Below are 25,501 nucleotides of genomic sequence, written 5' to 3'. Positions count from 1 at the left end.
TCAGTTGTAATAGTTAATTGTATTTATTTGCACTTTTCAATTGTAAGTAGTGGACAGAGATAACAGTTTAATTATTAAAAAAATACAAATCACAGTACAGCGCGAATGAAAAATAAAACAGTGGAGCCGAGGCATAAAGTGATCGTTGACGTAACTAATTACATAACAGTAATAGTAAGGGGATACAGACAGAGCAGACAAGGCTAATTGGAGATGATGACCTCTGTAACCTCCTCATTGGCACTGCAAGCCTGACAGACACAGACTGGGTCATCCTTTCTCTATATAGTGCACTACTATGGGCCCAGGGTCACTCTATTCCCCTACGGGCCCAGGTCCAAAGTAGTGCTCCATATAAGGAATAGGGTGCCATTTGGGATGCACCCAGGGACTACAACCTAAAGCAGGGCTGTGTTCAGCAGGGCTAGCATGCTAGTTGTTCCTGTGGACTTCCAGTCATTGCACTAACGCGACTTCGCATTGGCTAACTTCCGTCATACTGGACACAGAGACATAAAATGTTTATCCACGAGTTCATCTCTGGGTCAGTACATAAAGGGCCTCATCTGACTCTGGGTTAGTAGATAAAAGGCTTCATCTGACTCTGGGTCAGTAGATAAAGGGCTTCATCTGACTCTGGGTCAGTAGATAAAGGGCCTCACCTGACTCTGGGTCAGTAGTTAAAGGGCCTCATCTGACTCTGGGTTAGTAGATAAAAGGCTTCATCTGACTCTGGGTCAGTAGATAAAGGGCCTCACCTGACTCTGGGTCAGTAGTTAAAGGGCCTCATCTGACTCTGGGTCAGTAGTTAAAGGGCTTCATCTGACTCTGAGAGGTCAGTAGATAAAGGGCTTCATCTGACTCTGAGAGGTCAGTAGATAAAGGGTCTTGTTGCCAACATCCAGAAGAATCCCTTTTAATACATGGAAGTAGCAGAGACTTATTTGTAGTGCTCTCAATTTGATAGGGGGTGTGTTTTAAGCTCAATGAGACACACTTTATGTGAAGTGGGATACTAGGCTTTATTAAGTAAATAGACAGTGGCTCCCTCTTATCTAAGTCTGCAGACGGTGGTGTGTTGAGTCACTTGGAGGGAACCTGCCAACCAGCCTGATCAACTTCTAAGGCCAGGAACCAGTCCCGTCCACTAACAATTAACCCTAATCCTTAACTGTTTGGAATGTCCCCTTCAAAGGGCTGACAGAGTTGGACGTCCCAAGGACCCTGTTTAGATCCTTGGGTCCACTAATCCAGAGAGCTAGGTGAGCCGGCCAGGCTTGAAGAGAAGGGGAGGTGGTTTCTGAAAACTCCCAACCAACATGACATTCTACCATAAAGGCACTGAAACACTACTCACTCACAACTTGCAACATAAAAGGAGCCTACAGCCATGTCTCAGGGTTACCATCAGCGTTGGGCCATTTCCATTTTAATTCAGAAAGTAAAACCAAATTCCAATTCCAAATGTTCCTCGTTGAAGATAATTGGAATGTCAGTGTAATTCCTGAATTGACTGGAATGGATCCTAATCCTGGCACAGAGCATGTTTAAGAACAAAACAAAAGCAGAAATGTATGAATGAATCAGTCTTATAAGACAGTCTGTTAGGCAGTCTAGCTGTAGTCTGGTCTCTCCAGATAGTGGTTATGTATGTGCGATTACTTGTTCCCATTGACACCAAGGTAAACCATGGTTAGCCTGAATCCCAGATATTACTTGTTCCCATTGACACCAAGGTAAACCATGGTTAGCCTGAATCCCAGATATTACTTGTTCCCATTGACACCAAGGTAAACCATGGTTAGCCTGAATCCCAGATATTACTTGTTCCCATTGACACCAGGGTAAACCATGGTTAGCCTGAATCCCAGATATTACTTGTTCCCATTGACACCAAGGTAAACCATGGTTAGCCTGAATCCCAGATATTACTTGTTCCCATTGACACCAAGGTAAACCATGGTTAGCCTGAATCCCAGATCTGTTTGTGCCATCTTGTCATAACGCCCATGTCCCTCAAATTGAAATCTGGACCTCAAAGCCAGTTGAACTGCTATGTATCATTCTTCCCCTCTAGTTAGGGACTCATTTCGACCTGGGACACCAAGGGTGTATTCATTCCGCCAAACAGGTAGAACAGAAAAACAGCAGTAGTCCGGACCTCGTAGGGTAATAACCCCGTCTTATGATAATGACAGAGTTGGCAAGACCCACACAAACAGAGCTGGGAATCCTGACTCATGAGCAGTGGCATCACTAGACTTTATGCTACCATCCTTCACCATGACAACAAGCTCCACCTGGCTCCCAGGGATTTCTGAAAAACCTGGAAAATGTAGGGACATTTTGCAACCCCTTCAATTGTGAATAAATAGACGACCTGAAGGCAGGAAGCTCAGAAGGATCACTGATCCCTGGCCTATCATTAGCATTATAGCATTACTACCACTGATCCCTGGCCTATCATTAGCATTACAGCATTACTACCACTGATCCCTGGCCTATCATTAGCATTACAGCATTACTACCACTGATCCCTAGCCTATCATTAGCATTACAGCATTACTACCACTGATCCCTGGCCTATCATTAGCATTACAGCATTACTACCACTGATCCCTGGCCTATCATTAGCATTACAGCATTACTACCACTGATCCCTAGCCTATCATTAGCATTACAGCATTACTACCACTGATCCCTGGCCTATCATTAGCATTATAGCATTACTACCACTGATCCATAGCCTATCATTAGCATTACTACCACTGATCCCTGGCCTATCATTAGCATTACAGCATTACTACCACTGATCCCTAGCCTATCATTAGCATTATAGCATTACTACCACTGATCCCTGGCCTATCATTAGCATTATAGCATTACTACCACTGATCCCTAGCCTATCATTAGCATTATATCATTACTACCACTGATCCCTAGCCTATCATCATTAGCATTACTACCACTGATCCCTAGCCTATCATTAGCATTATAGCATTACTACCACTGATCCCTGGCCTATCATTAGCATTATAGCATTACTACCACTGATCCCTAGCCTATCATTAGCATTACAGCATTACTACCACTGATCCCTAGCCTATCATTAGCATTACTACCACTGATCCCTAGCCTATCATTAGCATTACTACCACTGATCCCTAGCCTATCATCATTAGCATTACTACCACTGATCCCTAGCCCATCATTAGCATTACAGCATTACTACCACTGATCCCTAGCCTATCATTAGCATTATAGCATTACTACCACTGATCCCTGGCCTATCATTAGCATTACAGCATTACTACCACTGATCCCTAGCCTATCATTAGCATTATAGCATTACTACCACTGATCCCTGGCCTATCATTAGCATTACAGCATTACTACCACTGATCCCTAGCCTATCATTAGCATTACAGCATTACTACCACTGATCCCTAGCCTATCATTAGCATTACTACCACTGATCCCTGGCCTATCATTAGCATTACAGCATTACTACCACTGATCCCTAGCCTATCATTAGCATTACTACCACTGATCCCTAGCCTATCATTAGCATTACAGCATTACTACCACTGATCCCTAGCCTATCATTAGCATTACAGCATTACTACCACTGATCCCTAGCCTATCATTAGCATTACAGCATTACTACCACTGATCCCTGGCCTATCATTAGCATTACTACAAGAGAGAAGCCATCATCTATACAGTAGCATCACCAGGCTCCCCACTGCCTGAGTCCCACATGGCCCCCTATTCCCTTCACAGTGCACTCCTTTAACCGGGTTCATTTTCAAATGAACAAAAACAATCCTCACATTATCCTTGAATAATTCAGCACAACGGACACCCACACTGCTCAAGTCATAGGCACCTTTTTTATCCAAATGATGTTGGTAGAAGACTGCCTCAGTAGGCATGGTAGTCTATAGATTGTTATGGGTACTTGGTAATTGGCTGGTCTTCAGTAGCTAACTAGAAATACGGTCAGATGTACAATCAGGGCTCTCCCTGGGATTTTCTGCCAAGGTGGTGCGGATGTAGGACTAAGGTTGTGTAGGGGAAGGCCCAGATTGGGTCAGTCGACTTTCCCCTCAGGCTAGAGCTAGAAATGAAATCAAATATTGTAGTAAACACAGAAGTATTGTGTTTGATAATTAAATTGAGGTGTTTTTTTTTCTAGGTTAAATTGAGGGGTAATGAAGGTGGATCGTCTAGTGAAAATGCAAACTAGCTTCTTCTTAAATTTGTTTGAGGAGAAAATTCTAAATAATTAAATTAATGGATGCAATGTAGTAGTCTAGTTGACTGTAGGATATATGGAATATGACGACAAATTGAGCTAGGCCTATAGGAGCTGGTTCCAGATCTCTATCCCTGACCTCATCCACCGGCCCTGACCTCATCCACCGGCCCTGACCTCATCCACCGGCCCTGACCTCATCCACCGACCCTGACCTCATCCACCGACCCTGATCTCATCCACCAGGTATTTGAAGAGGACAGATCCACAAATGATTCAATAACATAGGCCTGCTAATCTTTAACACTTTAACATAACTTTCAATGAAGGACGGTATTAGCAGAACAGCTCTCTGCCATGTCTGTTTCCATCCTCACAGTGACGCGCACTGAAGTAGCGCAGCGCTGAACTAGCGCAGCGCTGAACTAGCGCAGCGCTGAAGTAGCGTAGCGCTGAACTAGCGCAGCGCTGAAGTAGCGTAGCGCTGAACTAGCGCAGCGCTGAAGTAGCGCAGTGCTGAACTAGCGCAGCGCTGAAGTAGCGTAGCGCTGAAGTAGCGCAGCGCTGAAGTAGCGTAGCGCTGAACTAGCGCAGCACTGAACTAGCATAACACTCAGTAACATTGAACTACTGCAACACAGCACATGTTGCTCGTCAATGTGCTTGTGCCTACTACCATTGCAGAGAAATTGTTCTCGCTTAGTTGACTAAACACTGTAGTTAACTACCTTAGTCGTAATGACGCCTTAGCTAAGGAGCTAACTGCTAAATAGTGGTTATGTGCTTGACTAACACTTACAATTATGGAAAATGTATTTGCCAAACAGTTGGTTCTCCATTTTCCCCCTCACACATCAGTGGTATGGACAGACAAAGTGAAGAGCTGCTATCAAGATGGAGTGAGGAAAACATTACTATGAACACAGGGGGGAGGAGAGCTGGAGATGTTTTCTCCTCAGCCAATTCCTCTGATTGGCTCAGCTCCAACTTCAGCCGGTTGAGTCAAAAACCACAATGTGCCAAATAGAAGCCTATGGTAGGTACAATGCATGTTGGCAGGTCTGCGTTATCACCAATAAAACTAGTCCATCATATATGAATACATTTCTGTGCAGATTCTTCCAGCGTCTGTCTGGTTATTAAAACAGCTATATAATAATATAAAAGACTGCAAAAATAAAAAGCTGTGGATCCGTAAGGAACCAACGGGCTCAGACACAGCTGTATAGAACCAACGGGATCAGACACAGCTGTATAGAACCAACGGGATCAGACAGCTGTATAGTCCTGACTGGGGGTCCTTAAGGAACCAACGGGATCAGACATAGCTGTATAGTCCTGACTGGGGGTCCGTAAGGAACCAACGGGCTCAGACACAGCTGTATAGAACCAACGGGCTCAGACACAGCTGTATAGAACCAACGGGATCAGACACAGCTGTATAGAACCAACGGGATCAGACAGCTGTATAGTCCTGACTGGGGGTCCTTAAGGAACCAACGGGATCAGACATAGCTGTATAGTCCTGACTGGGGGTCCTTAAGGAACTAACGGGCTCAGACACAGCTGTATAGTCCTGACTGGGGATCCTTAAGGAACCAACGGGATCAGACACAGCTGTATAGTCCTGACTGGGGATCCTTAAGGAACCAACGGGCTCAGACAGCTGTATAGTCCTGACTGGGGATCCGTAAGGAACCAACGGGATCAGACACAGCTGTATAGTCCTGACTGGGGATCCTTAAGGAACCAACGGGCTCAGACAGCTGTATTGTCCTGACTGGTGATCCGTAAGGAACCAACGGGATCAGACACAGCTGTATAGAACCAACGGGATCAGACACAGCTGTATAGAACCAACGGGATCAGATACAGCTGTATAGTCCTGACTGGGGATCCTTAAGGAACCAACGGGCTCAGACACAGCTGTATAGTCCTGACTGGGGATCCTTAAGGAACCAACGGGATCAGATACAGCTGTATAGTCCTGACTGGGGATCCTTAAGGAACCAACGGGCTCAGACACAGCTGTATAGTCCTGACTGGGGATCCTTAAGGAACCAACGGGATCAGACACAGCTGTATAGTCCTGACTGGGGATCCTTAAGGAACCAACGGGCTCAGACAGCTGTATAGTCCTGACTGGGGATCCGTAAGGAACCAACGGGATCAGACACAGCTGTATAGAACCAACGGGATCAGACACAGCTGTATAGAACCAACGGGATCAGATACAGCTGTATAGTCCTGACTGGGGATCCGTAAGGAACCAACGGGCTCAGACACAGCTGTATAGTCCTGACTGGGGATCCTTAAGGAACCAACGGGCTCAGACAGCTGTATAGTCCTGACTGGGGGTCCTTAAGGAACCAACGGGCTCAGACACAGCTGTATAGAACCAACGGGCTCAGACACAGCTGTATAGAACCAACGGGATCAGACACAGCTGTGTAGTCCTGACTGGGGATCCGTAAGGAACCAACGGGCTCAGACACAGCTGTATAGAACCAACGGGCTCAGACACAGCTGTATAGTCCTGACTGGGGGTCCTTAAGGAACCAACGGGTTCAGACACAGCTGTATAGTCCTGACTGGGGATCTGTAAGGAACCAACGGGATCAGACACAGCTGTATAGAACCAACGGGATCAGACACAGCTGTATAGAACCAACGGGATCAGACACAGCTGTATAGAACCAACGGGCTCAGACACAGCTGTATAGAACCAACGGGCTCAGACACAGCTGTATAGAACCAACGGGATCAGACACAGCTGTATAGAACCAACGGGATCAGACACAGCTGTATAGAACCAACGGGATCAGACACAGCTGTATAGAACCAACGGGATCAGACACAGCTGTATAGTCCTGACTGGGGATCCGTAAGGAACCAACGGGCTCAGACAGCTGTATAGTCCTGACTGGGGATCCGTAAGGAACCAACGGGCTCAGACAGCTGTGTAGTCCTGACTGGGGATCCTTAAGGAACCAACGGGATCAGACACAGCTGTGTAGTCCTGACTGGGGATCCTTAAGGAACCAACGGGATCAGACACAGCTGTGTAGTCCTGACTGGGGATCCTTAAGGAACCAACGGGATCAGACAGCTGTATAGTCCTGACTGGGTATCCTTAAGGAACCAACAGGATCAGACACAGCTGTATAGAACCAACGGGATCAGACACAGCTGTATAGTGTTGACTGGGGGTCCTTAAGGAACCAACGGGATCAGACAGCTGTATAGTCCTGACTGGGGTTCCTGAAGGAACCAACGGGCTCAGACACAGCTGTATAGAACCAACGGGATCAGACACAGCTGTATAGAACCAACGGGCTCAGACACAGCTGTATAGAACCAACGGGCTCAGACATAGCTGTATAGTCCTGACTGGGGATCCTTAAGGAACCAACGGGCTCAGACACAGCTGTATAGTCCTGACTGGGGATCCGTAAGGAACCAACGGGCTCAGACACAGCTGTATAGAACCAACGGGCTCAGACATAGCTGTATAGTCCTGACTGGGGATCCTTAAGGAACCAACGGGCTCAGACACAGCTGTATAGTCCTGACTGGGGATCCGTAAGGAACCAACGGGCTCAGACACAGCTGTATAGTCCTGACTGGGGATCCGTAAGGAACCAGCGGGCTCACAGCTGCACCCTAATTATCCACCCTTTTCTCAGTGTTCACTTGAACACTTCCCATCATACATTTAACAATGGTGAAAATAAACTCCCTTCAGCCAATGATTACAATCTAATGCCTTTAAATCCATGACATGGAGTGTGGAGAATCTGGACACAGCCTCACCCTCTACATGGAAGCATAGAGTCTCTAGAGCCTGGCCATGCAGCTGTGTCTCAGTCTAGAACCTGGCCACGCAGCTGTGTCTCAGTCTAGAACCTGGCCATGCAGCTGTGTCTCAGTCTAGAACCTGGCCACGCAGCTGTGTCTCAGTCTAGAACCTGGCCATGCAGCTGTGTCTCAGTCTAGAACCTGGCCACGCAGCTGTGTCTCAGTCTAGAACCTGGCCACGCAGCTGTGTCTCAGTCTAGAACCTGGCCACGCAGCTGTGTCTCAGTCTAGAGCCTGGCCATGCAGCTGTGTCTCAGTCAGACAGGACCAAGCAGTCTTTTAGGGGAGGGGGGGGGATCAGGTGCTACTGGTGAGGCTGTTAGATGCTCTGACAACACTGCATCTTTGGTTTGTTCTCCGTCGGCTGCACCTGGATGTTGACCACGTTGTTGCTAGGCGACATGTCGTTGTCTCGTCGGTCCGACATCTGTTTCTGAGACACGATGCGATAGATTTCTGCAGCGGGGGGGGGGTAGGGAGGGGAGGAGAGGTGGGAGAGGGGGAGCAAGGGGGGAGAAGAGAGAGACAGGGCATTAACATCACTCACACAGAAAGACAGAACACTAGGGCTCTGTCTCAATTCCTCTTTCCTCAATTCCTCCCGTCCCATCTCCACACTGCTTTCTCACAACCCATCGGAGGATACTCCCCTCTGCCTTTTGAGGAGGTGGTGAGGAGATGGGGATATATAGTTGAGAACAAGCCTAGTTCCAAAAGGTGTTGACAGCTAGTGTTAAGTACCCTCGGTGTAGGTGAGTGTTAGGCTTTATCAATAAGGACCAAGGAGGTGTGGTATATGGCCAATATACCACGGCTAAGGGCTGTTCTTAGTCACGACACATCACAGAGTATATTGGCCGTATACCACAAACCCCTGAGGTGCCTTATTGCTATTTAAAACGGGAGCAGTAAAATTACATGTTTTGTCATACCTGTGGTATATGGTCTGATATACCACGGCTGTCAGCCAATCAGCATTCAGGGCTGGAACCACCCAGTTTCGAATGGTCTTTAAGTAGCATGTTGCTAAAGTACTTTACTCACAGCTTAAACAGGAGCTATCTAACACAATCACCAGCTAGCACTCCCATTAAAACATTGGTTTGATATGTTAGTGCAGAACAGGACTGGGCAGAGCAGGAAAGGGTAAGACAGGGCAGAGCAGGACAGGGTAAGACAGGGCAGAGCAGGACTGGGTAGGACAGGGCAGAGCAGGAAAGGGTAAGACAGGGCAGAGCAGGACAGGGTAAGACAGGGCAGAGCAGGACAGGGTAAGACAGGGCAGAGCAAGACAGGGTAAGACAGGGCAGAGAAGGAAAGGGTAAGACAGGGCAGAGCAGGACAGGGTAAGACTGGGCAGAGCAGGAAAGGGTAAGACAGGGCAGAGCAGGACAGGGTAAGACAGGGCAGAGCAAGACAGGGTAAGACAGGGCAGAGCAGGACAGGGTAAGACTGGGCAGAGCAGGACAGGGTAAGACAGGGCAGAGCAGGACAGGGTAAGACAGGGCAGAGCAGGACTGGGTAGGACAGGGCAAAGCAGGAAAGGGTAAGACAGGGCAGAGCAGGAAAGGGTAAGACAGGGCAGAGCAGGACAGGGTAAGACAGGGCAGAGCAAGACAGGGTAAGACAGGGCAGAGCAGGACAGGGTATGACTGGGCAGAGCAGGACAGGGTAAGACAGGGCAGAGCAGGACTGGGTAGGACAGGGCAGAGCAGGCCTGGGTAAGACAGGGCAGAGCAAGACAGGGTAAGACAGGGCAGAGCAGGACAGGGTAAGACTGGGCAGAGCAGGACAGGGTAAGACAGGGCAGAGCAGGACAGGGTAAGACAGGGCAGAGCAGGAAAGGGTAAGACAGGGCAGAGCAGGAAAGGGTAAGACAGGGCAGAGCTGGACAGGGTAAGACAGGGCAGAGCAGGACAGGGTAAGACTGGGCAGAGCAGGACAGGGTAAGACTGGGCAGAGCAGGAAAGGGTAAGACAGGGCAGAGCAGAGCAGGAAAGGGTAAGACAGGGCAGAGGAGGACAGGGTAAGACTGGGCAGAGCAGGAAAGGGTAAGACTGGGCAGAGCAGGAAAGGGTAAGACAGGGCAGAGCAGGACAGGGTAAGACTGGGCAGAGCAGGACAGGGTAAGACAGGGCAGAGCAGGACAGGGTAAGACAGGGCAGAACAGGACAGGGTAAGACAGGGCAGAGCAAGAAAGGGTAAGAAAGGGCAGAGAAGGAAAGGGTAAGACAGGGCAGAGCAGGAAAGGGTAAGACAGGGCAGAGCAGGAAAGGGTAAGACAGGGCAGAGCAGGACTGGGCAGAGCAGGAAAGGGTAAGACAGGGCAGAGCAGGACAGGGTAAGACAGGGCAGAGCAGGAAAGGGTAAGACAGGGCAGCGCAGGAAAGGGTAAGACAGGGCAGAGCAGGACAGGGTAAGACAGGGCAGAGCAGGACAGGGTAAGACAGGGCAGGACAGGGTAAGACAGGGCAAAGCAGGACAGGGTAAGACAGGGCAGAGCAGGAAAGGGTAAGACAGGGCAGAGCAGGAAAGGGGAAGACAGGGCAGAGCAAGACAGGGTAAGACAGGGCAGAGCAGGAACGGGTAGGACAGGGCAGAGCAGGAAAGGGTAAGACAGGGCAGAGCAAGAAAGGGTAAGACAGGGCAGAGCAGGAAAGGGTAAGACAGGGCAGAGCAAGACAGGGTAAGATAGGGCAGAGCAGGAAAGGGTAGGACAGGGCAGAGCAGGAAAGGGTAAGACAGGGCTGAGCAAGAAAGGGTAGGACAGGGCAGAGCAGGAAAGGGTAAGACAGGGCAGAGCAAGAAAGGGTAGGACAGGGCAGAGCAGGAAAGGGTAAGACAGGGCAGAGCAGGACAGGGTAAGACAGGGCAGAGCAAGAAAGGGTAAGACAGGGCAGAGAAGGAAAGGGTAAGACAGGGCAGAGCAGGAAAGGGTAAGACAGGGCAGAGCAGGAAAGGGTAAGACAGGGCAGAGTAGGACTGGGCAGAGCAGGAAAGGGTAAGACAGGGCAGAGCAGGACAGGGTAAGACAGGGCAGAGCAGGACAGGGTAAGACAGGGCAGAGCAGGAAAGGGTAAGACAGGGCAGCGCAGGAAAGGGTAAGACAGGGCAGAGCAGGACAGGGTAAGACAGGGCAGAGCAGGACAGGGTAAGACAGGGCAGAGCAGGACAGGGTAAGACAGGGCAAAGCAGGACAGGGTAAGACAGGGTAGAGCAGGACAGGGTAAGACAGGGCAGAGCAGGAAAGGGTAAGACAGGGCAGAGCAGGACAGGGTAAGACAGGGCAGAGCAGGACAGGGTAAGACAGGGCAGAGCAGGACAGGGTAAGACTGGGCAGAGCAGGACAGGGTAAGACAGGGCAGAGCAGGACAGGGCAGAGCAGGAAAGGGTAAGACAGGACAGAGCAGGAAATGGTAAGACAGGGCAGAGCAGGACAGGGCAGAGCAGGAAAGGGTAAGACAGGGTAAGACAGGGCAGAGCAGGAAAGGGTAAGACAGGGCAGAGCAAGAAAGGGTAAGACAGGGCAGCGCAGGAAAGGGTAAGACAGGGCAGAGCAGGACAGGGTAAGACAGGGCAGAGCAGGACAGGGTAAGACAGGGCAGAGCAGGACAGGGTAAGACAGGGCAAAGCAGGACAGGGTAAGACAGGGTAGAGCAGGACAGGGTAAGACAGGGCAGAGCAGGAAAGGGTAAGACAGGGCAGAGCAGGACAGGGTAAGACAGGGCAGAGCAGGACAGGGTAGAGCAGGACAGGGTAAGACTGGGCAGAGCAGGACAGGGTAAGACAGGGCAGAGCAGGACAGGACAGAGCAGGAAATGGTAAGACAGGGCAGAGCAGGACAGGGCAGAGCAGGAAAGGGTAAGACAGGGCAGAGCAGGACAGGGTAAGACAGGGCAGAGCAGGAAAGGGTAGGACTGGGCAGAGCAGGAAAGGGTAAGACAGGGCAGAGCAGGAAAGGGTAAGACTGGGCAGAGCAGGACAGGGTAAGACAGGGCAGAGCAGGAAAGGGTAAGACAGGGTAGAGCAGGAAAGGGTAAGAGAGGGTAGAGCAGGAAAGGGTAGGACAGGGTAGAGCAGGAAAGGGTAAGACAGGGCAGAGCAGGACAGGGTAAGACAGGGCAGAGCAAGACAGGGTAAGACAGGGCAGAGCAAGACAGGGTAGGACAGGGTAGAGCAGGAAAGGGTAAGACAGGGCAGAGCAGGACAGGGTAAGACAGGGCAGAGCAGGACAGGGTAAGACAGGGCAGAGCAGGAAAGGGTAAGACAGGGTATAGCAGGAAAGGGTAAGACAGGGCAGAGCAGGACAGGGTAAGACAGGGCAGAGCAGGAAAGGTCCAGAGGTTATATTCATTAGGGCACACAGTGGAAAACAAGCATTTTTTATTGGACAAGTTCAGGTAGCCTGGTCCCTTCCTGTTTGTCAGTTGTCTTCTTCAGTTTGGTGCCTGATGATTACACCCAGCATTATAAAACAGATCTGGGACCAGGCTAGAGCAGAATTAGGACACAGCTGCAAAGCATTGTGGTGGTCATATCCTGTTAGAAGAGCTGGACTTCAGGAGAACCCACACATTAGTCCTCATCGAGGCTAGTCATGTCTCAGCTGTGATTAGGTCTTCAGGCAGATCCCTCGGCCCAGATCACTCCAACACACAATCACTGGTCTCGTCTCTGTCACACACACACATCTCTACCACCACAAGTCTATATCACGACACCGAATCAATCGTTCCAGCTTATCATACAAATGAATCCGAGTTCTCTTCAGATACAGATCAATGCTGTAGAGAACATAGAGAGACAGCCCCTCACCAGTCAGAATGGTCTGGAAGGAAGTCTCCACGTTAGTAGAATCCAGGGCTGAGGTCTCCAGGAAAGACAAACCGTTCTTCTCTGAGGAACAGAGAGAAACAGTAAACCATGTCAATCACCACTGTGTTAAGGTCTCTACCATTATGCAAATCTCTATGACAGAGACGTCTTCCTATTTGAATAAGTAAAACCATGAAAACCAACAGCCACTCATGGGTAAGGAAAGTAATGAAACTGTTCACCCCACTACTCCTAGACCTCTTCCTGTGTGAGTTGGTACTGCACTGACCTGCGAATGTCCGTGCCTCGTCGGTGGGCACGGCCCTGAGCTGGCGCAGTTCACTCTTATTACCTGCCCCATGCCACACACTGACCTGCGGTTGTAAATGAGAACTTGTTCTCCTGGCCTACCTGGTTAAATAAAGGTGTTCTCAACTGGCCTACCTGGTTAAATAAAGGTGTTCTCAACTAGCCTACCTGGTTAAATAAAGGTGTTCTCAACTGGCCTACCTGGTTAAATAAAGGTGTTCTCAACTGGCCTACCTGGTTAAATAAAGGTGTTCTCCACTGGCCTACCTGGTTAAATAAAGGTGTTCTCAACTGGCCTACCAGGTTAAATAAAGGTGTTCTCAACTGGCCTACCTGGTTAAATAAAGGTGTTCTCAACTGGCCTACCAGGTTAAATAAAGGTGTTCTCAACTGGCCTACCAGGTTAAATAAAGGTGTTCTCAACTGGCCTACCTGGTTAAATAAAGGTGTTCTCAACTGGCCTACCTGGTTAAATAAAGGTGTTCTCAACTGGCCTACCAGGTTAAATAAAGGTGTTCTCAACTGGCCTACCAGGTTAAATAAAGGTGTTCTCAACTGGCCTACCTGGTTAAATAAAGGTGTTCTCAACTGGCCTACCTGGTTAAATAAAGGTGTTCTCCACTGGCCTACCTGGTTAAATAAAGGTGTTCTCAACTAGCCTACCTGGTTAAATAAAGGTGTTCTCAACTAGCCTACCTGGTTAAATAAAGGTGTTCTCCACTGGCCTACCTGGTTAAATAAAGGTGTTCTCAACTGGCCTACCTGGTTAAATAAAGGTGTTCTCAACTGGCCTACCTGGTTAAATAAAGGTGTTCTCAACTGGCCTACCTGGTTAAATAAAGGTGTTCTCCACTGGCCTACCTGGTTAAATAAAGGTGTTCTCAACTAGCCTACCTGGTTAAATAAAGGTGTTCTCAACTAGCCTACCTGGTTAAATAAAGGTGTTCTCCACTGGCCTACCTGGTTAAATAAAGGTGTTCTCAACTGGCCTACCTGGTTAAATAAAGGTGTTCTCAACTGGCCACCTGGTTAAATAAAGGTGAAATAAAATGAAATGTAAAAAACACACACTGACCTGCGAATGTCCGTGCCTCGTCGGTGGGCACGGCCCTGAGGTGGCGCAGGTCACTCTTGTTGCCGACCAGCATAATAACGATGTTGCTGTCTGCATGGTCTCTCAGCTCCTTCAGCCAACGCTCCACGTTCTCATAGGTCAGGTGCTTGGCGATGTCATAGACCAACAAGGCCCCCACTGCCCCACGGTAATACCTGTGGACCAGAGGAAGCAGAGTTAGGATCAAAGGTGACAAGCAGAGATGGCCTATATAGTGATGTCATAGACCAACAAGGCCCCCACTGCCCCACGGTAATACCTGTGGACCAGAGGAAGCAGAGTTAGGATCAAAGGTGACAAGCAGCGATGGCCTATATAGTGATGTCATAGACCAACAAGGCCCCACTGCCCCACGGTAATACCTGTGGACCAGAGGAAGCAGAGTTAGGATCAAAGGTGACAAGCAGCGATGGCCTATATAGTGATGTCATAGACCAACAAGGCCCCCACTGCCCCACGGTAATACCTGTGGACCAGAGGAAGCAGAGTTAGGATCAAAGGTGACAAGCAGCGATGGCCTATATAGTGATGTCATAGACCAACAAGGCCCCCACTGCCCCACGGTAATACCTGTGGACCAGAGGAAGCAGAGTTAGGATCAAAGGTGACAAGCAGCGATGGCCTATATAGTGATGTCATAGACCAACAAGGCCCCCACTGCCCCACGGTAATACCTGTGGACCAGAGGAAGCAGAGTTAGGATCAAAGGTGACAAGCAGCGATGGCCTATATAGTGTTGTTAGAAACTTAAAGCAAACCTTGTAACAGGCTTTCAAATTGCCTAAATACATTGGTCCATGTGTTGAACTGACTCCCCAACTAAATGCATTAGGTCTGTGTTGAACTGACTCCCCATCTAAATGCATTAGGTCCATGTGTTGAACTGACTCCCCAACTAAATGCATTAGGTCTGTGTTGAACTGACTCCCCATCTAAATGCATTAGGTCTGTGTTGAACTGACTCCCCATCTAAATGCATTAGGTCTATGTGTTGAACTGACTCCCCAACTAAATGCATTAGGTCTATGTGTTGAACTGACTCCCCAACTAAATGCATTAGGTCTGTGTTGAACTGACTCCCCATCTAAATGCATTAGGTCTATGTGTTGAACTGACTCCCCAACTAAATGCATTAGGTCTATGTGTTGAACTGACTCCCCAACTAAATGCATTAGGTCTGTGTGTTGAACTGACTCTCCATCTAAATGCATTAGGTCTATGTGTTGGACTGACTCTCCATCTAAATGCATTATGTCTATGTGTTGGACTGACTCTCCATCTAAATGCATTAGGTCTATGTGTTGAACTGACTCTCCATCTAAATGCATTAGGTCTATGTGTTGGACTGACTCTCCATCTAAATGCATTAGGTCTATGTGTTGGACTGACTCTCCATCTAAATGCATTAGGTCTGTGTGTTGAACTGACTCCCCATCTAAATGCATTAGGTCTGTGTGTTGAACTGACTCCCCATCTAAATGCATTAGGTCTATGTGTTGAACTGACTCCCCAACTAAATGCATTAGGTCTATGTGTTGAACTGACTCCCCAACTAAATGCATTAGGTCTATGTGTTGAACTGACTCCCCAACTAAATGCATTAGGTCTATGTGTTGGACTGACTCTCCATCTAAATGCATTAGGTCTGTGTTGAACTGACTCCCCATCTAAATGCATTAGGTCTGTGTTGAACTGACTTCCCATCTAAATGCATTAGGTCTGTGTTGAACTGACTCCCCATCTAAATGCATTAGGTCTGTGTTGAACTGACTCCCCATCTAAATGCATTAGGTCTATGTGTTGAACTGACTCCCCATCTAAATGCATTAGGTCTGTGTTGAACTGACTCCCCATCTAAATGCATTAGGTCTGTGTGTTGAACTGACTCCCCAACTAAATGCATTAGGTCTGTGTTGAACTGACTCCCCAACTAAATGCATTAGGTCTATGTGTTGAACTGACTCCCCAACTAAATGCATTAGGTCTATGTGTTGAACTGACTCCCCATCTAAATGCATTAGGTCTATGTGTTGAACTGACTCCCCAACTAAATGCATTAGGTCTGTGTTGAACTGACTCCCCAACTAAATGCATTAGGTCTATGTGTTGAACTGACTCTCCATCTAAATGCATTAGGTATGTGTGTTGAACTGACTCCCCATCTAAATGCATTAGGTCTATGTGTTGAACTGACTCCCCATCTAAATGCATTAGGTCTATGTGTTGAACTGACTCCCCAACTAAATGCATTAGGTCTGTGTTGAACTGACTCCCCAACTAAATGCATTAGGTCTATGTGTTGAACTGACTCTCCATCTAAATGCATTAGGTCTGTGTGTTGAACTGACTCCCCATCTAAATGCATTAGGTCTATGTGTTGAACTGACTCCCCATCTAAATGCATTAGGTCTGTGTTGAACTGACTCCCCATCTAAATGCATTAGGTCTATGTGTTGAACTGACTGACCATCTAAATGCATTAGGTCTATGTGTTGAACTGACTCCCCATCTAAATGCATTAGGTCTGTGTTGAACTGACTCCCCATCTAAATGCATTAGGTCTATGTGTTGAACTGACTCCCCATCTAAATGCATTAGGTCTATGTGTTGAACTGACTCCCCAACTAAATGCATTAGGTCTATGTGTTGAACTGACTCCCCAACTAAATGCATTAGGTCTATGTGTTGAACTGACTCCCCAACTAAATGCATTAGGTCTATGTGTTGAACTGACTCCCCAACTAAATGCATTAGGTCTATGTGTTGAACTGACTCCCCATCTAAATGCATTAGGTCTATGTGTTGAACTGACTCCCCAACTAAATGCATTAGGTCTATGTGTTGAACTGACTCCCCAACTAAATGCATTAGGTCTATGTGTTGAACTGACTCCCCATCTAAATGCATTAGGTCTGTGTTGAACTGACTCCCCATCTAAATGCATTAGGTCTATGTTGAACTGACTCCCCATCTAAATGCATTAGGTCTATGTGTTGAACTGACTCCCCATCTAAATGCATTAGGTCTATGTTGAACTGACTCCCCATCTAAATGCATTAGGTCTATGTGTTGAACTGACTCCCCATCTAAATGCATTAGGTCTATGTGTTGAACTGACTCCCCATCTAAATGCATTAGGTCTATGTTGAACTGACTCCCCATCTAAATGCATTAGGTCTATGTGTTGAACTGACTCCCCATCTAAATGCATTAGGTCTATGTGTTGAACTGACTCCCCATCTAAATGCATTAGGTCTATGTGTTGAACTGACTCCCCAACTAAATGCATTAGGTCTATGTGTTGAACTGACTCCCCAACTAAATGCATTAGATCTATGTGTTGAACTGACTCCCCATCTAAATGCATTAGGTCTGTGTGTTGAACTGACTCCCCAACTAAATGCATTAGGTCTATGTGTTGAACTGACTCCCCATCTAAATGCATTAGGTCTGTGTGTTGAACTGACTCCCCATCTAAATGCATTAGGTCTATGTGTTGAACTGACTCCCCAACTAAATGCATTAGATCTGTGTGTTGAACTGACTCCCCATCTAAATGCATTAGGTCTAAGTGTTGAACTGACTCCCCAACTAAATGCATTAGATCTGTGTGTTGAACTGACTCCCCATCTAAATGCATTAGGTCTAAGTGTTGAACTGACTCCCCAACTAAATGCATTAGATCTACGCATGATACTTTCATATTATATTTGATACATACGTTTAATATGCAACATTTCAGAAGGCAGTATTTCCAAAATGGCCACAATCCCGAGTGCTCATACTGAGGTGATGGCTCGTATCGCTCCTGTCCAGTCGTGTCAGAAGTGTTTTCTAAACAGTGTGTTTGTTTGTGTGTGTTTGTACTCACGCTGATGTAATAGCCCGGTATCTCTCCTGGCCAGCTGTGTCCCAGATCTGAGCCTTCACGGTCTTCCCATCCACCTGGATACTGCGAGTGGCAAACTCCACCCCGATGGTGCTCTTACTCTCCAGGTTAAACTCATTCCGGGTGAAACGAGACAACAGGTTACTCTTCCCCACACCGGAGTCTCCTATCAACACCACTGGGCCAGAGAGAGAGATGGGTTAGAGTCTCCTATCAACACCACTGGGCCAGAGAGAGAGAGACAGGTTAGAGTCTCCTATCAACACCACTGGGCCAGAGAGAGAGAGACAGGTTAGAGTCTCCTATCAACACCACTGGGCCAGAGAGAGAGAGACAGGTTAGAGTCTCCTATCAACACCACTGGGCCAGAGAGAGAGAGAGAGAGACGGGTTAGAGTCTGCTATCAACACCACTGGGCCAGAGAGAGAGAGAGAGACAGGTTAGAGTATCCTATCAACACCACTGGGCCAGAGAGAGAGAGACAGGTTAGAGTCTCCTATCAACACCACTGGGCCAGAGAGAGAGAGACAGGTTAGAGTCTCCTATCAACACCACTGGGCCAGAGAGAGAGAGACAGGTTAGAGTCTCCTATCAACACCACTGGGCCAGAGAGAGAGAGAGAGACAGGTTAGAGTCTGCTATCAACACCACTGGGCCAGAGAGAGAGAGAGAGGTTAGAGTCTCCTATCAACACCACTGGGCCAGAGAGAGAGAGAGAGACAGGTTAGAGTCTCCTATCAACACCACTGGGCCAGAGAGAGAGACAGGTTAGAGTCTGCTATCAACACCACTGGGCCAGAGAGAGAGAGACAGGTTAGAGTCTCCTATCAACACCACTGGGCCAGAGAGAGAGAGACGGGTTAGAGTCTCCTATCAACACCACTGGGCCAGAGAGAGAGAGAGAGACAGGTTAGAGTCTCCTATCAACACCACTGGGCCAGAGAGAGAGAGAGAGACAGGTTAGAGTCTGCTATCAACACCACTGGGCCAGAGAGAGAGAGACAGGTTAGAGTCTCCTATCAACACCACTGGGCCAGAGAGAGAGAGACGGGTTAGAGTCTCCTATCAACACCACTGGGCCAGAGAGAGAGAGACAGGTTAGAGTCTGCTATCAACACCACTGGGCCAGAGAGAGAGAGAGAGAGACAGGTTAGAGTCTGCTATCAACACCACTGGGCCAGAGAGAGAGAGAGAGAGACAGGTTAGAGTCTGCTATCAACACCACTGGGCCAGAGAGAGAGACAGGTTAGAGTCTCCTATCAACACCACTGGGCCAGAGAGAGAGAGAGACAGGTTAGAGTCTGCTATCAACACCACTGGGCCAGAGAGAGAGACAGGTTAGAGTCTCCTATCAACACCACTGGGACAGAGAGAGAGAGAGGTTAGAGTCCCCTATCAACACCACTGGGCCAGAGAGAGAGACAGGTTAGAGTCTCCTATCAACACCACTGGGCCAGAGAGAGAGAGACAGGTTAGAGTCTCCTATCAACACCACTGGGCCAGAGAGAGAGACAGGTTAGAGTCTCCTATCAACACCACTGGGCCAGAGAGAGAGAGAGACAGGTTAGAGTCTCCTATCAACACCACTGGGCCAGAGAGAGAGAGACAGGTTAGAGTCTCCTATCAACACCACTGGGCCAGAGAGAGAGACAGGTTAGAGTCTCCTATCAACACCACTGGGCCAGAGAGAGAGAGACAGGTTAGAGTCTCCTATCAACACCACTGGGCCAGAGAGAGAGAGACAGGTTAGAGTCTCCTATCAACACCACTGGGCCAGAGAGAGAGAGACAGGTTAGAGTCTCCTATCAACACCACTGGGCCAGAGAGAGAGAGAGAGAGACAGGTTAGAGTCTGCTATCAACACCACTGGGCCAGAGAGAGAGAGACAGGTTAGAGTCTCCTATCAACACCACTGGGCCAGAGAGAGAGACAGGTTAGAGTCTCCTATCAACACCACTGGGCCAGAGAGAGAGACAGGTTAGAGTCTCCTATCAACACCACTGGGCCAGAGAGAGAGAGACAGGTTAGAGTCTCCTATCAACACCACTGGGCCAGAGAGAGAGAGACAGGTTAGAGTCTCCTATCAACACCACTGGGCCAGAGAGAGAGAGAGAGAGACAGGTTAGAGTCTGCTATCAACACCACTGGGCCAGAGAGAGAGAGAGAGAGAGACAGGTTAGAGTCTGCTATCAACACCACTGGGCCAGAGAGAGAGAGAGACAGGTTAGAGTCTCCTATCAACACCACTGGGCCAGAGAGAGAGAGAGAGACAGCTTAGAGTCTGCTATCAACACCACTGGGCCAGAGAGAGAGAGACAGGTTAGAGTCTCCTATCAACACCACTGGGCCAGAGAGAGAGAGAGAGAGAGACAGGTTAGAGTCTGCTATCAACACCACTGGGCCAGAGAGAGAGAGAGAGACAGGTTAGAGTCTGCTATCAACACCACTGGGCCAGAGAGAGAGAGACAGGTTAGAGTCTCCTATCAACACCACTGGGCCAGAGAGAGAGAGAGAGACAGGTTAGAGTCTGCTATCAACACCACTGGGCCAGAGAGAGAGAGAGACAGGTTAGAGTCTCCTATCAACACCACTGGGCCAGAGAGAGAGAGACAGGTTAGAGTCTCCTATCAACACCACTGGGCCAGAGAGAGACAGGTTAGAGTCTCCTATCAACACCACTGGGCCAGAGAGAGAGAGACAGGTTAGAGTCTCCTATCAACACCACTGGGCCAGAGAGAGAGAGACAGGTTAGAGTCTCCTATCAACACCACTGGGCCAGAGAGAGAGAGACAGGTTAGAGTCTCCTATCAACACCACTGGGCCAGAGAGAGAGAGAGAGAGACAGGTTAGAGTCTGCTATCAACACCACTGGGCCAGAGAGAGAGAGAGAGAGACAGGTTAGAGTCTGCTATCAACACCACTGGGCCAGAGAGAGAGAGAGACAGGTTAGAGTCTCCTATCAACACCACTGGGCCAGAGAGAGAGAGAGAGACAGCTTAGAGTCTGCTATCAACACCACTGGGCCAGAGAGAGAGAGACAGGTTAGAGTCTCCTATCAACACCACTGGGCCAGAGAGAGAGAGAGAGAGAGACAGGTTAGAGTCTGCTATCAACACCACTGGGCCAGAGAGAGAGAGAGAGACAGGTTAGAGTCTGCTATCAACACCACTGGGCCAGAGAGAGAGAGACAGGTTAGAGTCTCCTATCAACACCACTGGGCCAGAGAGAGAGAGAGAGACAGGTTAGAGTCTGCTATCAACACCACTGGGCCAGAGAGAGAGAGAGAGAGACAGGTTAGAGTCTGCTATCAACACCACTGGGCCAGAGAGAGAGAGACAGGTTAGAGTCTCCTATCAACACCACTGGGCCAGAGAGAGAGAGACGGGTTAGAGTCTCCTATCAATACCACTGGGCCAGAGAGAGAGAGATGGGTTAGAGAGTCTCCTATCAACACCACTGGGCCAGAGAGAGAGAGAGACAGGTTAGAGTTTCCTATGAACACCACTGGGCCAGAGAGAGAGACAGGTTAGAGTCTCCTATCAACACCACTGGGCCAGAGAGAGAGAGAGAGACAGGTTAGAGTCTGCTATCAACACCACTGGGCCAGAGAGAGAGAGACAGGTTAGAGTCTCCTATCAACACCACTGGGCCAGAGAGAGAGAGAGACAGGTTAGAGTCTGCTATCAACACCACTGGGCCAGAGAGAGAGAGAGGTTAGAGTCTCCTATCAACACCACTGGGCCAGAGAGAGAGAGAGAGAGAGACAGGTTAGAGTCTCCTATCAACACCACTGGGCCAGAGAGAGAGAGAGAGAGAGACAGGTTAGAGTCTGCTATCAACACCACTGGGCCAGAGAGAGAGAGAGAGACAGGTTAGAGTCTCCTATCAACACCACTGGGCCAGAGAGAGAGACAGGTTAGAGTCTCCTATCAACACCACTGGGCCAGAGAGAGAGAGAGAGAGAGACAGGATAGAGTCTGCTATCAACACCACTGGGCCAGAGAGAGAGAGAGAGAGAGACAGGTTAGAGTCTCCTATCAACACCACTGGGCCAGAGAGAGAGAGAGAGAGAGAGACGGGTTAGAGTCCCCTATCAGTACCACTGGGCCAGAGAGAGAGACGGGTTAGAGTCTCCTATCAACACCACTGGGCCAGAGAGAGAGACGGGTTAGAGTCTCCTATCAACACCACTGGGCCAGAGAGAGAGACGGGTTAGAGTCTCCTATCAACACCACTGGGCCAGAGAGAAAGAGACGGGTTAGAATCAATTCAAAACAACTTGATGCATCTCCTGATTCCCCTCACATTGAAGAAGGCAGTCAAATGTACAACATCCTGTAGATATTACAGTAGGAATATACACATCCGTTAGATATTACAGTAGGAATATACACATCCTGTAGATATTACAGTAGGAATATACACATCCTGTATATATTACAGTAGGAATATACACATCCTGTATATATTACAGTAGGAATATACACATCCTGTAGATATTACAGTAGGAATATACACATCCTGTAGATATTACAGTAGGAATATACACATCCTGTAGATATTACAGTAGGATTATACACATCCTGTAGATATTACAGTAGGAATATACACATCCTGTAGATATTACAGTAGGAATATAAACATCATGTCGATATTACAGTAGGAATATACACATCCTGTAGATATTACAGTAGGAATATACACATCCTGTAGATATTACAGTAGGAATATACACATCCTGTAGATATTACAGTAGGAATATACACATCCTGTAGATATTACAGTAGGAATATACACATCCTGTAGATATTACAGTAGGAATATACACATCCGTTAGATATTACAGTAGGAATATACACATCCGTTAGATATTACAGTAGGAATATAAAACAATCATATACATCAATACACCCCCTTATTGTACAATAAAGAAAAAGTCTATCTGAATGTGAAATGTGCTTTGACCAGATTCCCATCACATGCTAACAGCTAACAAGCAGGAGCCCATTCATTATAATGTAGAATAGGAAGATGTTGATTTGGGGAGACAAAATATCTCAAAAGGAGCGTATTACTAAACAGACAATCCAAACAATGGGTCTGTTGTAGATCCACTTCCTCTGCCACAGGGCGGCGCACAATTGGCCCAGCGTCGTCCGCGTTTGGCCAGGGTAGGCCGCCATTGTAAATAAGATTTTGTACCTCAATGACTTGCCTAGTTAAATAAAGGTTAAATACAAGGTAATAACAATCACATGTGGGGTGCTTATATTACAAGTGTGTAATTAATATTTTTTATTTGCATATCCCAACTCCCCAAGACACCAGCAGAAAGAGGGGTTCTCATTGTTCTGCATCCTGGAGCAACAGATGTTTGACCTTGTCAGATCTGCTATTTGATTACTGGCCCAAAGCTCTAACCTCAAGGTGACCTGCTGCCCTGAGCAGAGGGCAGAGAGCAGAGAGCAAGTGGGTCTGCAACAGAGCCTCGGGTTGGGACGTCTCTAATAATGACCATTGTTAAGCTATTTCGTCAAATAGTCCCCCTGTTTATAATGATCAACCGCCCTGCCCACCGGCACAGCATATTAAAATGAAATTATATTTAACTTCTGGCCTTCCACTGACCGTTTTGGTGCAACCTAATACAATTGAAAGCAACGTTAAGTGGACCTAGGAATAACCCATTTCATCAGATGGCATGAGGATGATGAGCATTTTGTGGAAGCCACTATATTTCACAAACAGGATATGGCACATAAACTAGGTAGATATGATTTGTAATCCTCTCTTAATTAAGACATGTGTTTAAATGAACGACATAACGTTAGATAGCTATAAAATCCATTATGTAGCTGGAGCAACTACCCGTGGTTTCAGTAGCTGGTTAACTAAGTTAACGTTAGATATGTGGTCATTTGACATATTAGCTGGTTCACTAAGTGGCTGTTACTAGTAACCTAACTAACGTTAGTTGTACATTTCCTTACGGTAACGTTTTCCGCACCGGTCCATCAGAGACCTGCGCTATCTAGCCATCAAGACAAAGACAAAGGATCAACTGCTATTAGTTAGCATTATTGAGAATATCAAAACCAAAATCAATCGCTATATTTATATCCAAACGACCTCTTTTAAATTCGCAGGATATCAGGCTAAAGTGATCAGGCTGCAAATGCGTAGCGTTAGCTAGGAGCTAACTAGGTTAGCCAGGCGACCACTCCTATAATAAAACCACGATGACATCACCTTTTACGGACAGGTACATTGAGGTCACATTTACCTTTAAACAAGTAATCATACTCGTCGTCTCTATTCCCCATTCTGAATCTAAATTAAGGCGAGGTTCGATGTCTTTGAATCCAAGTGGCACCGTCCCTTTCCTTCCTTCCCCGGTCCTATCCGGTTATTATACCTTCTTATCCTGCCCGTCCCCGCAATGCACTGCAGTTCGAGCCTTGTCATTTAACCTCAGCAGCAGGAAAACCAGCGGGCATCTAACCGCTATATATAATGCCCACTTCCGGATCAACCATCTGCATTGATAATACTTCTCATATGATTTATTTAATGTAACTACATGAAATTAATTTACCGGAGTAATACATGCATTGTGTTAACAGCAGGCAATGAGGAAGAATAGGCGAAAGAATCAGAGTTACATCAGACTAGTGGAATACGTATGCTGTAGAAATGTGTGGTTCTATGGTGTAATGGTTAGCACTCAGGACTCTGAATCCTGCGATCCGAGTTCAAATCTCGGTAGGACCTAAATTTTTGAACTTCTTAGCTGTGAGTCAAAGCAGTTGTAAATTGCTAGTAGATGAAATATACTAAACAACAATATAAATGCAACATGTAAAGTGTTGTTCCCATGTTTCATCCGCAGAAATTAAAGACCACAGACACTTTACATATGCCTAGAAGGCATTCTCTCAAATGTTGTGCACAAATTTATTCAACCTTAAACAAGTAATCATACTCCTCTCAATTCCCCATTCTCCTTTGCCAATATAATCCATCCATGGTGTGGTATATAAAGAATATGATTAAACAGCATGATCATTACACAGGTGCACCTTGTGCTGGGGTCAACAAATGGTCACTCTAAAATTTTGTCATAACACAGATGTCTCAAGTTTTGACGGAGTGTGTATTTGGCATGCTGACTGCAGGAATGTCCACCAGAGCTGTTGCCAGAGAATTGAATGTTAATTTCTCTACCATAAGCCTCCTCCAACGTTGTTTCAGGGAATTT

The 25,501-nt window shown here is 47.5% G+C and overlaps 1 protein-coding gene and 1 non-coding gene across 2 annotated transcripts; one reads left to right on the top strand and one right to left on the bottom strand.

Moving 5' to 3' along the window:
• Window positions 1–24,735, bottom strand: rab11a (RAB11a, member RAS oncogene family). Its single transcript, XM_065022182.1, has 5 exons — window positions 24,527–24,735; window positions 18,226–18,421; window positions 14,316–14,509; window positions 12,932–13,012; window positions 1–8,572 (listed from the first exon to the last, which is right to left on the bottom strand). The coding sequence occupies exons 1-5, from the start codon at window positions 24,564–24,566 to the stop codon at window positions 8,436–8,438; spliced, it is 648 nt and encodes a 215-aa protein (XP_064878254.1). The 5' UTR covers window positions 24,567–24,735; the 3' UTR covers window positions 1–8,435.
• Window positions 24,736–24,942: 207 nt separating this feature from the next.
• On the top strand, window positions 24,943–25,014 carry trnaq-cug (transfer RNA glutamine (anticodon CUG)). Its single transcript has one exon. It is a non-coding gene; the product is annotated as a tRNA-Gln (tRNA).
• The last annotated feature ends 487 nt before the right edge of the window (window positions 25,015–25,501 follow it).

The sequence above is a fragment of the Oncorhynchus nerka genome, linkage group LG9a (genome assembly GCF_034236695.1).
Source record: "Oncorhynchus nerka isolate Pitt River linkage group LG9a, Oner_Uvic_2.0, whole genome shotgun sequence".
NCBI classification, from domain to species: Eukaryota; Metazoa; Chordata; class Actinopteri; order Salmoniformes; family Salmonidae; genus Oncorhynchus; species Oncorhynchus nerka.
The sequence above is the reverse complement of the archived record's forward strand: the minus strand, read 5'-3'. Positions and strand labels throughout refer to the sequence as shown.